The sequence below is a fragment of the Carcharodon carcharias genome, chromosome 9, assembly GCF_017639515.1.
Source record: "Carcharodon carcharias isolate sCarCar2 chromosome 9, sCarCar2.pri, whole genome shotgun sequence".
In the NCBI taxonomy this organism is placed as follows: Eukaryota; Metazoa; Chordata; class Chondrichthyes; order Lamniformes; family Lamnidae; genus Carcharodon; species Carcharodon carcharias.
Genome location: NC_054475.1, coordinates 12,284,557 through 12,296,754, shown reverse-complemented (window position 1 = coordinate 12,296,754; position 12,198 = coordinate 12,284,557). Strand labels below are relative to the sequence as shown.

Here is a 12,198-nt window from a genome sequence, read left to right as displayed (position 1 = left end):
GGATTTTTTTTTACGTATTCATCCCCTACCTCCTATTAATATTTATTAACACAAAGAAACTCCATACTGAGAATTAAACACCTAGGGCAACTGTTGCAATTGAACATGCTATGAAAGAGGACTGAACAAACAAACTTTGCGCAGTAACCGCTGTGCAATTTGGAAAAAAATACACAGGGAGTAGCCCTTAACCTGCTGATTGAACATGAACTCCAAATAATCATGCAGCAATGGTCATAATACAAACCACAGACATTTGAGATTTAGTAAGCTGTGGAGACTAAAAATGGAAAGAAATATCCAGTCAAAAAAAACGTCATTGTGTCTGTGCCCAGTGGCTTTCAAACTTCAGGGAGCTTTCTGCAAGGTTGAATACACTTTCAGCATTCTGTCTTAAATTCGAAAAGATAGATTGGCTTCCCCAAAAAAAGCACTGTGATTAGTCAAATGTTTTTGTTTGTATTTAGCAACATCACTAAATCATTGATTCCATGGGGCTCCTGGATTTTCTCTGAGCAGTTGCGCTCTGGAAAGCCCAATTTAAAACATACGGCAAAAACAATACACTGCGTGTCCTTTTAATCACTCCACCGTTGATGCCTGTGCTTTCAGCTACCTAAGCTCTAGAATTTCATCCCTAAACCTCTCCACCTCTCTTTGTCTTTCTCCTTTAAGCTGTTCTTTAAAACCTACCTCTTTGACCTAGCTTTTAGTCAAGTGCCCTCATAAGAACACAAGAAATAGGAGCAGGAATAGGCCATTCGGCCCCTCAAGCCTGCTCTGCCATTCTATAAGATACTGGCTGATCTGTCCCAGGCCTCAACTCCCTGATATTTCAAAAATCTATCTACCTCCTCTTTAAATACTTTCAGTAATCTAGCCTCCACAACTGAGGCAGAGAATTCCAGACATTCGCTACCCTCTGAGAGAAGAAATTCTTTCCCATCTCAGTTTTAAATAAGTGTCCCCTTATTCTGTAACTATGTCCCTAGTTTGAGTTTCCCCCACTAGTAGAAACATCTCAGCATCTACCCTGTCAAGTCCCTCAGAATCTTGTACTTTTTAATAAGATTCTTCTAAATTCTAATGAATAAAGACCTAACCTGTTTAGCCGTTCTTGATAAGTCAACCCCTTCGTCCCAGGAATCAGCCTAGTAACTCTCTTTTGAACTGTCTCCAATGCCACGGTACACAGCACTCCAGGTGCAACAACACACCAACACCCTATACAGTTGTAACAAGACCTCCTTATTTTTAAAGTCTAACCCTCTAGCAATACAGGCCAAAATTCCATTTGCCTTCTTAATTACATGCTGCACCTACATGCTAACTTTGTGTTTCATGCACAAGACACCCAGATCCCTCCATGCTGCACTTTTTTTGGAGTCTTTCCACTTAAGTAATAGTCTACCTTTTGATTTTTTTTCCTACACAAGTGCATGACCTTACACTTTCCTACATTAAGTTCTGCCAAGATTTTGCCCACTCACTCAACCTGTCTATATCCCCTTGTCGATTCCTCATGTCCTCATCACAACATGCACTCCCACCTATTTTTGTATCGTCAGCAAATTTGGATCCACTCTGCCCTCTCCTCCAAGTCATTAATATAGATAGTAAATAATTGAGGCCACAGAACTGATCTTTGTGGGACTCCACTAGTTACATCTTTCCAACCTGAAAAAGACCTGTTAATCCCGACTCATTGTCTTCTGTGTGTTAACCAATCCTCAATCCATGCTAACACATTACCCCCAAAACCATGAGCTCTTATCTTGTGCAATAACCTTTTATGTGGCACCTTATTGAATGTGTTCTGGAAACCCAAACATACTACATCTACCAGTTCCCCTTAACTAACTCTGCTTATCATATCCCCTTATATTGCTCAGTATCAAATTTTGTTTGATAATGCTCCTGTGAAACACCTTGGGACATTTTACTACATTAAAGATGCTATGTAAACGCAAGTTATTGTTGTATGTCCATTTGATTGACAGGGTGACAGAAAGTCCAAAGACTACAAGTAATTATCTTCCCTTCTCCCCAAATTATTAATTACAATTGGGCCTGCCTCAGCAAAAGGAAGCCACATCCCAAAGATAGTTGGGAAGTGGGAGTCATTGGATAATTCTTTCAAAGAGCCAGCACAGGCACAGTAGACTGAACGGCTTCCTTTTGCGCTGTATGATTTAATGATAATTATAGATGAGGGAAGCCATTCGATCCATCTGTTTATTCTTCTAGCTGTCTTTGAGAAGGTGCTAATGTATCGCTTTCTCTCTATTGTTTAGAGGTCTTTCCATTTGTCTCAAAAGTCTATCCCCAGACTGAGTGTCAAAGGAACAAGCCACATGTTTGTATGGCCTACCCTCCAATTATAGACAAATGAAGGAACCACAAAGACAAATGTGCCACTAAATCTATCCAGTATTTGGTGATCCACGCGCTTTTTATTTTGAGGCAAGCACAATGGTCCATTCTGACCATAGTGTCCAGAGGCTTGAAAGGGACATTGTGCTGACTGTTCCCAGAATTGACATCTCCTGGAATTAAAACTGATCCTGTGGTTTCAATTAACCTTCAAAGCAAATGAAAACAATGTTTGCCTATCACTTTTGAGGACATTGTGTTCTACAATGAGAACTTTAATGGGGTGGGGGATGTTTTATCATCAGCACTATGGAACAATGAAGCAAGTTCTATTTATGATTAACTTGGTCATTGGATTTTTCTTCTCATTGAACATTTTCTTGAACAATTTTATTCCAATAATGCATGTAGTGTTGACATTAGCTGTCTGGGAGAATTTTGCTAAGTCCTACCTGTAGGGTGAATAGGGAAGAGGTGATGAGAACAAGGAAATAGAAAGCCAAGCTCTTGCCTTTCTTCCAAGTTTAGAATTTGAAGGATTTTTTTCCAAATTCCCAATGATATATTTTCTGTTCCTTTATTGTTACTGAGACAACAAAATCTTTAAGGCTTTAAAAATATCAAGAGCCAAAAGTACTGAATGGGGGAAAAACAAGTATGTTGCAACTCTTAGTTTGCATTTTCATACCAACTTTCATAACCTCAGTATTTCCCAAAGCACAATACAGCAATTAAAGTACTTCTGAAGTTGTCACCATTGTAACGTAGTAAAACAGCTGTCCATTTGCACACACCAAGATTCCACAAAGCAATGGGATGACTAAATTTATTTTGTATCATTGGTTGAGAGATAAATAGGGTAAACTGCTTTCTCTTCTTTGAAGTGTTGAGGGACTTTCTACATTTACCTGAAAAGGCAGCTGGGTTTAACATCTCATTTTAAAGCTGATGAGGTGAGAGTGACTGCCTGTGACATTAAGGCAGCATTTGACAGAGAGTGGCATCAAGGAGCTCTAGCAAAACAGGAGTCAATGGGAATCAGGGCAAACTCTCCGCTGATTGGAGTCCTACCTAGCACAAAGGAAGATGGTTATGGTTGTTGGAGTTCAATCATCTCAGTTTCAGGACATCACTGCAGGAGTTCCTCAGGGTACTGCCCTCGGCCCAGCCAACTTCAGCTGCTGCTTCAATGGCCATCCTTCCATCAGAAGGTCAGAAGTGGGGATATTCGCTGATGATTGCACAATGTTCAGCACCATTCGCAACTCCTCAGATACTGAAGCAGTCCATGTACAAATGCAGCAAAACCTGGACAATTTCAGGCTTTTGCTGACAAATGGCAAGTAACATTTGCACCACACGAGTGCCAGGCAATGACCATCTCCAACAATAGAGAATCTAACCATCACTCCTTGACATTCAATGGGATTACCATTGCTGAATCTCCCACCATCAACATCCTGGGGGTTACCATTGACCAGAAACTGAACTGGACTAACCATATAAATACTGTGGTTACAAGAGCAGGTCAGAGGCTAGGAATTCTGCAGTGAGTAACTCACCTCCTGACTCCCCAAAGCCTGTCGACCATCTACAAGGCACAAGTCAGGAGTGTGATGGAATACTCCCCACTTGCCTGGATGAGTGCAGCTCCAACAACACTCAAGCTTGACACCATCCAGGACACGGCAGCCCACTTGACTGGCATGCCTTCCATAAACATTCACTCCCTCCACCACTGACAAACAGTGACAGCAGTATGTACCATCTTTTAATGCACTGCAGGAACTCACCAAGGCTCCTTTGGAAGCACCTTCCAAACCCATGACCACTACCATCGAGAAGGTCAAGGACAGCAGATACATGGAAACACCACCACCTTGAAGTTTTCTTGCAAGCCACACACCATCCTGACTTGGAAATATATTCCTTCACTGTTGCTGGGTCAAAATCCTGGAACTCCCTGCCTAACACCACTGTCGGTGTACCTGCACTGCAGGGGCTGCAGCGGTTCAAGATGCAGCTCACCACCAGCTTCTCGAGGGCAATTAGGGATGGGCACTAGCCAGCGACGTCCACATCCTGTAAATGAATTTAAAAAAGGGACCTCCAACAGTGTAGCACTCCCTCAGCACCACTGAGAGTCTCAGTCTAGTTTTTTTGCTCAAGTCTCTGGAGTGGGATTTGAACCCATAACCTCCTGAGTCAGAAGTGAGAAATCTACCCACTGAACTAAAGGTGGTACCTGATATTTAAAATACACATGTTAACATGCATGTTAAAATGATGAACAAGGCAGTCATCCACTAGTTTCACTAATAGTGTCTAGGCTCCTGCATTGAAAATGTGATCTTTCATCTCTAGGCTCGCAGTCATTGTAAACAGCACATGCAAGGAGGGTTGTTTGTAAAAATGAGTGGCCTGAGCCTGGCTAACATTCCTTCTTCAAGGAATGTTTTCATTACTGATTCAGAAACATCCTGTACACACTGGTAGTGATTAGTGAGGTACTGCACAAACTAACTACCTTCCCACGCACAGCACAATCCTATGTTATTCTAAACTTGGTTTTATGGGTTGCTCCTAATGGTCTGCTTGGATGCTAAAGCAATGAATCAGTTTTTTGAGGGGAGGAGCCATATTTGACTTTAAATTCTGTGCATGAGTGAGATCCACATCCTTAGGTTTCCTCCGCTTCCCTTGTGGTTACTTTTACAGGTACAGTGCTGCTTCCTGAATGTGTTTGATTAATTTTAAATGTCTAACGTTATTTCTAAAATGGGGAACTGGCTTAAGATTTTCCAGTTACGAGGGCGTGAGATACTGTGATTCCTTCCTTTGTTTAAGCTGCAGGGTGGGTAAATTACGGTGCTGGATTTCTGTGGTAATTTAGTGTACCACTGTTCTTGTCAATTACTTCTATATTCCACTGTGTGCCTTTTTTATTTTGTTAGTTCTTTCCAGCTTACCCCTCTTCCACCTTAAGTGCTGACGAGCCATTTCCACGGCACCATTGGCACTCTTGCTCAATTGCCATTTACTGTGTATGGACCAGGGCAGTATGTGTCAGCAAAGTCGTACAACTAGTAGATGACAACACAGCGAAATCTGATCCTCTCCTTGTCTAACATACAAGCGTGTACTTTCCATTAGGAACAGAAGCCCTGGCTAATGTTCCCACTCATTAGTCCAGAGGAAGTACAATGGCTTTCCCAATCAGCAATCCAAGGAGAATCCAATGGATTGGACTTACTACCTGGTAGAGCCAGTTCACTATTCCAGGAGGTAGCTAATAGTTACTTCTACTCACTAGCCCAGGGGAACTCCAATGGTCATTTCAACTCACTAACCCCGGTGAAAATCCAGTAGCTGTGCCTAAACATCTGAAATAAGTGTGAGAAATGGATCTTTTGCTTTCAATATTTTGGGGGAATATTGTGTTATTCTGTGGAAAATTGTGTCTGTGTGAGAGATTTAATTAAACTGAGCAGAGATTAATAGGAGACAAGTTGTCTGGGGAGGTTGAAACATGAAATGATGAAGGTGTTAGGTTTGAGGTACAGGTAAATAGGTTAGATCTAATATTTGTATTTTTAGATAAATTGAGATAAGGAGAGTCAAGGGTAACAAGAAACATGTTTGCATCTTTCAGGAGTTCCATAGGTAAATAGAAGGGGGTTGTTATATTTTATTTACCCAAAAGCAAAGACAAGGTGGAGACATGAAAGATTTTATATTTGGAAGGATTTGAGTTTCAAAGAGATGTGAGAACAATGGAACCTGAGATAAAAGGAAAGAAAGGTAGTTTAGAGTACTGTGGTGAGCTTGGGGTAGCTATAGTCGGAGCTGCTGTTTCAACTGTGAGATGAGCAACTGGAGCTGAGTTGGGAGCTGTTAGCTCTGGGCTGGGAGGAAATGCCCTTTGAACCAACCATCCAGTCAAGCCGGAAAAGTCTTGTGCTACAACAAACAATTTTATTCTGAAGTTTGGATTCCACAGCAGAGTGGGAGAGAGTTAATAGGTCATGTCTCTATTAAAGCTACAGCAGTTTGCATTGGGTAATATTACTGAATTTTTTAAAGTTAAACATCGATAAGGGAGTACCTGGAAAAACTCAGCAGGTCTGGCAGCACCGCCGATGCTGCCAGACCTGCTGAGTTTTTCCAGGTAATTCTGTTTTTGTTTTGGATTTCCAGCATCCGCAGTTTTTTTGTTTTTATCGATAAGGGAGTGTTGCTTGCAAGGTGCTTATTGGTGGGTCTGACCAAGTGGCGAGTTTTTTGGGGGGGAATGTTTGTAAAACTAACATTAATTGTACAGCTGTAATCTTGGTGCTTAAGTTTTCCTTTATTCTTGTCATTAAAACTTTTACTTTTAATTTTTAACATCCCAAAGGTGTTACTGGACCTCTTACTGTTGAGATCAGTATGTCGTCGTCTTGTTTTCAGAATACAAAAATAAAGGTTGTGACCCACGAGCCAATTTTCCCTCTGGGATTTGGTTTGCACAGCAATTAACACCGGCTGTGGTCATAACACACGTTTGGCTAATTTTTCACAGACTGCAGATTGGATCTGGTCTGTGTGATGTTGCATCAACGTACTAAGTTATCGGGAAGCTACTGTGTTGTGTTTATAGTGCATGATGCGTAGAATTGAAGTCAACACTGTTTTTCCCACTAAGGGCAGAAAAAATCTAATACTATTCACATAAAGGCTATGGATGCTGGGAGAAAATTGGAGCATTCATCAATGAGAGAGATAGAATACTGTTTGGCAAGGGTATCCAGTGATATGGAACAAAGATAGAAGAATGGAGCTGAGGTACAGATCCACCAACATCTAATTGTATAGCATAACATGCTCAAGGGGCCGAATGGCCTCCTCTTATCCCTAATGCTCCAATGTTCCTAGGGGAACTGAGTGAATGCAGCGATACCGCCCCATGGTGGGACATGAGCTGGTGGTCACAAGGCCTCACAAAGTTGGTTTGGAGTCTTAGCCGTGGCTCTAAGACCCCTCGTTTCTCTGAATCAACCAAGGGAGAGCATGTGCAGCCTGTTTCAAGCAGCTGGTTTCATACTAGCATCAGTGGAGCCTGACAGCCAGCAGAATTTCTTTACTCTGAGCAAGGGGATGTCAAGGAATAGTGACAATTCCCTTTTTGAAAGTTATTAGTGAATTTAATTCCACTGCCCTTTCAGGCAGCACACCCTAGATTATAACATCTCACTGCATACAAATATTCTCTTCATTTTGCCTTTGGTTCCTTCGGCAATTACCCTAACTTTATCTTGGTAGCAAAGATGGGCTCTGTTTATAAAATGTGATTTCTGACATTTTATTTTTTTTAAAGGACCACTGTATTGGATTTTTGGATCAAAAATATCCAGCTTTAAAAATATAAATAACACAATGGCCCTTCCACTTGCGTGAATGAAAAGGACCATTCAATCATCTCCCTTCCTCAAACAGAAAAAAATCTTTGCTGAGTAACTTTCTACATTCACAAACAACATAGTGATATATAAACAAGACAGTTTTACAACATTATATCTGGTTGTGTTTTTTTTTCCTCCAGTTTTTTGAAAAGTACTTGAATTGCTGTGTGGTATCAGCTCTGTACAGCACAGGACGGAGGACAGCAAGTCACAACTGATATTGATTTAGGATGGGCAACATTTTCGAAAAATTTGGTAGGAGACAGTTTTAACAAAAACTCTGCAAAGGCATTTACTACAGCGTAACTCCCCCAACTCTCCCTCCCTCTTTAACCTCCAACCTTACATTCATCCTCCCCGGTCTTCCAGCCTACAATAGTCCTTCCCCAACCTCTGACCGACACTATGCTTTTAGTGTCAATGCAGCTTGAATTAATTTTAAATAATGGCTCATACATCATCCAAAACTCCGCTGCCTAAATCCTAACTTGCATCAAGTCCTGTTCACCCATCACCCACTGGCTTTACTGACCTACATTAGCTCCCAGACTAGCAACCTCACAATTTTAAAATTGTCATCCTTGCTTTCAAAACATCTCCATGGTCTTGCACCTTGTTATCTCTGAAACCACCTCCAGCCCAAAAACTCTCCAGAGTCTCTGCACTCTCCAAGTTTAGCCTCTTGCTCATCCCCAATCTTTAACACTCCACAGCCATGACTTCAGATGCCTTGGCGCCACACTCTAATATTCCCTTCCTAGATCTCTCTGTCTCTCTCTCTCTCTCCTCCTCCAAAATGTTCCTTAAAACCTACCTCTTTGACCAAGCTTTAGTCATCTGTCCTATTATCTCCTTAGGTGGCTCTGATCATATTTTGTGTTATAATGCCTTGGAAAATTTTGCTATATTAAAGGCACTATGTGAATGCAAGATGTAATTGAATCACCTGCTGATCTCTCTATATTGATGGATTGCCTGATCCAGCCTGACAGATGTAAAGCTAAAGACATTAAGCAATTTGTTGTCAAATCGACTATGGTCAGCAGACTCCCTTAGGGCAAAAGTGCATTTACCACACATTGAGAGGTTTACTCGATAACTGTGATTATTTACATGCCACATACTCAACGTTTCCAGCCTATCAGTGCATTAATAATTCCCCTCTGCTCCTCTGTTTAATGTTTTCCCATGTTGTGTACATCTGCACACTGGCCATAAAGGTGAAGCGTGACTGGAATATGGTCTATTGTGTTTTTCTTCTCCTTGTGCTTACTTAGTAGATAAAGATCAATGCGCTAGCTATGCATAATGGATTGGTTAACACACAATATGTTTGGTTCATTTATTAAGGAATTGAGAAGTTGGTATTACACAGATAACTTGTGCACATGCCTGAGTTAGTAGCTTCCTCAGAACAAACTGAGACTAAGCCTGAATCACATGGCATGTTGCATCATTTTCCCTCTAGTGATGTTTACAGAAAACTTAACCACACACCCCCTAAAGGTGTACCGCAACATATACCAATCGGATTGAGTGTGGTATGCGGTATACGATACACTTAAGATTGGAGGTATACCATGCAGTCTGGGACACATCCCCATAATGTGAAATTCATAACATAAATATCACAAAGCCCTCTCGTCTCCAATGGCCAGTACAAGGATGCATGGCTCCCCACTTGAGAAATAGGGAGAGTAGCAACCTGAAACAAGAAGGGAATGGCTGGAATTATGATAATCCTTAAGCAGTGTATCACTTTCCACATACGTGCAGCTATTCAAACAGACTTAACGTGTTAAAGTGTGTCCCGTCAAACACTGTGTAATGTTACTGAATGATCTGTGTTGGTTGCTCTAGTTAATACAATATTTAGGAAATGGAATGCATTTGATAGGGTGATGGACACCGATTGAATAGTTGTCTTCAAAAGGGAATTGGATAAATACTTGAAGGAGAGAAAATTGCAGGGATATAGGGCAAGAGGAGGGGATTGGGACTATCTGAATTGCTCTTTGAAAGAGCTAGTGCAGACACATTTAATAATGAAATATGATCTTAAATTCATTGTGTTACATCAAGTTTACAACACAGGAGGAGGCCATTCATCCCAACTGGTCTATACCAAAATCTATGTTCCACATAACCTCTTTAAGAGCCCTCTTCACCTTACCTATCAGCTTATCCTTCTGTTCCTTTCCCATGTGTTTATCTATCTTCCCCTTAAATGCATCTATGCTATTTACCTCAATTACTCCTTGTGATATGGAGTTTTATATTCTCACCACTCTCTGGATAAAGAAGTTTCTCCCAAATTCCCTATTGGATTTATTAGTGACTGTCTTATATTTATGGTTTCTAGTTTCAGTCTCCCCCACAAGTGGGGGCATTTTCTCTATGTCTAGTCCATCAAACTCTTTCATAATCTTTTTAGATCTCTTATCAAATCACATCTCTTCTAAAGTAAAGAACCCTAGCCTTCCCTGCTGAGCAGACATTTTCAATTCTGGTATCATCCTCGTGAATGTTATTTGCACCATCTGCAGTATCTCTGTACCCATTTTTGGGTACAGTACTCCAAGTGTAGTCTAACCAAGGTGCATCTACAGTTTTTCTTAGTTGAGAAATGGTTTTATGGGTGAAGTTTTCCTTATTTTAGCTGTGGTGATGAACAAACCTTTTTGTTGCATCTCTTCCAGTTGACACGGATACCAGCTCCTATCTGAGTGAAATTATTGGGATGGACCTGGACCCAGGAGACCTAGAAAACTTCTATATCCCTGAAAGGACAGGGTACCATGGCAGGTGCAAGATCCCTTTAATTGCTGATACAAAGAAATTGCTGCGTGCAGATAAAAAATATTTTACAGTCTCGGAAAATAGGGCTCCTGGCAATAACATGGTGACCAATAGAGGTCCTCGGGCAACAACACCTATAAATCAAGGGGTAATTGCCACTAAAAGCCATACCACTAAGACCAGTAAACACCCTTCCACAATCACCACCAGAAACAACTTGCATTTATATAGCACCTTTAACATAGTAAAACATCCCAAGGTGCTTCACAGAGGCTTATTCAGACAAAATTTGGCCAATGCTGCTAAAAATCTTTGGAAAAACGTAACCAAGAACTTTGAGTCAAGCATCACAGGAAGCACTTCAGCAATTGTCACACACAACCCTCGAACGACTATTACCAGAAACACTATTAAGATGCCAAGGAGAAATCCTCTTAGGAACTCTTTGGTGATTCCTACGAAAAGTACTTGGCTAACTACCACTAAGAGATCTGGTAGAACTACTACTAGAAGCCCTTGGGATACTGTAATGAGAAAGCCTATGTCAAACATCACTGAAAGGCCATCAGCAACCATCAGTAAGAACCCCAGGGCAATGGTCAATAGAAAACCTTCGGTGACTCCCTTTCAGATGTCAAGGAGGACCAGCATTCAAAATCCTTTGATAACGACCACTAGAAGTCCATGGGTGACTGCCGGACGAAACTCTTTGACAATCGCCAGTAGAAATCCTAAAACAGTTGCCATTGGAAATTCACCGGCAGCTAGAAACCAAAACAGGGTGGGCACTAGAAAGCCAAATAATGTTATTATTAACATTCCTTACACTGACACTGTTCAAAATTCCAATAAGAATGCCAGTGGTAGTGCTAGCAGTGCTAGTCGAAATTCCAACAGGATCACCATCCAAAAGCCCAATAGAATCGCCGTCCAAAAACCCAACAGGATTGCCTCTCGATATCCCAGCCAAATTGCCACTCAAAAACCCATTAGAATTGCTCATCAAAACTCCAGCAGGATTGCTGCTGAACATGTAAATGATATCACCATTGACAAGGCCACCAAGACTATCATTCAAAAGACCAAAAGGCCCACCATTAGAAAACATGATGAGGATATCATTCAAAACCCCAACATAATCACTATTAAAAAAGCTAACGTTATTAACATTAACTAGACTTGTTAAACTGGCAATGCAAAGGACAAGAAGATGCTCAATCAGGAGACTTGGGACCACAATCAAAACTCAATGAAACAAGTTCTTTAAGTGATGTATCTGTTTTTTTTTAAATATTTGCCTTCCATGTGATTGATCAATTAAATAGAATGAAACCCAATTATGGCTTGAGAAGTCGTCCCTGTCTTAGACCATTTAGCATGCACTCTAGCATCTGGTCCTAAGCATTGACATTGGAAGCTTCTGCCGAGATCATGAACAATTGGCTCATTCCACCCTTCCCCAGCTTGATTGGAGGAACTAGCGTTGAGGGAGGGGGTTGGGGGTGAGAAATAATGGAAAAATATGAAAATTAATCAGTTTGTGGACCAGAGTTTGGGACTAGATCTCACCGTTCTTCATTTTCTT

The 12,198-nt window shown here is 41.1% G+C and overlaps 1 protein-coding gene across 1 annotated transcript; it reads left to right on the top strand.

Moving 5' to 3' along the window:
- The first annotated feature begins 5,072 nt into the window (after nt 1-5,072).
- LOC121282534 lies at nt 5,073-11,950 on the top strand. The gene is made up of 3 exons (XM_041196265.1): nt 5,073-5,091; nt 7,955-8,069; nt 10,514-11,950. The coding sequence occupies exons 2-3, from the start codon at nt 8,045-8,047 to the stop codon at nt 11,788-11,790; spliced, it is 1,302 nt and encodes a 433-aa protein (XP_041052199.1). The 5' UTR covers nt 5,073-5,091; nt 7,955-8,044; the 3' UTR covers nt 11,791-11,950.
- Nucleotides 11,951-12,198: the final 248 nt, after the last annotated feature.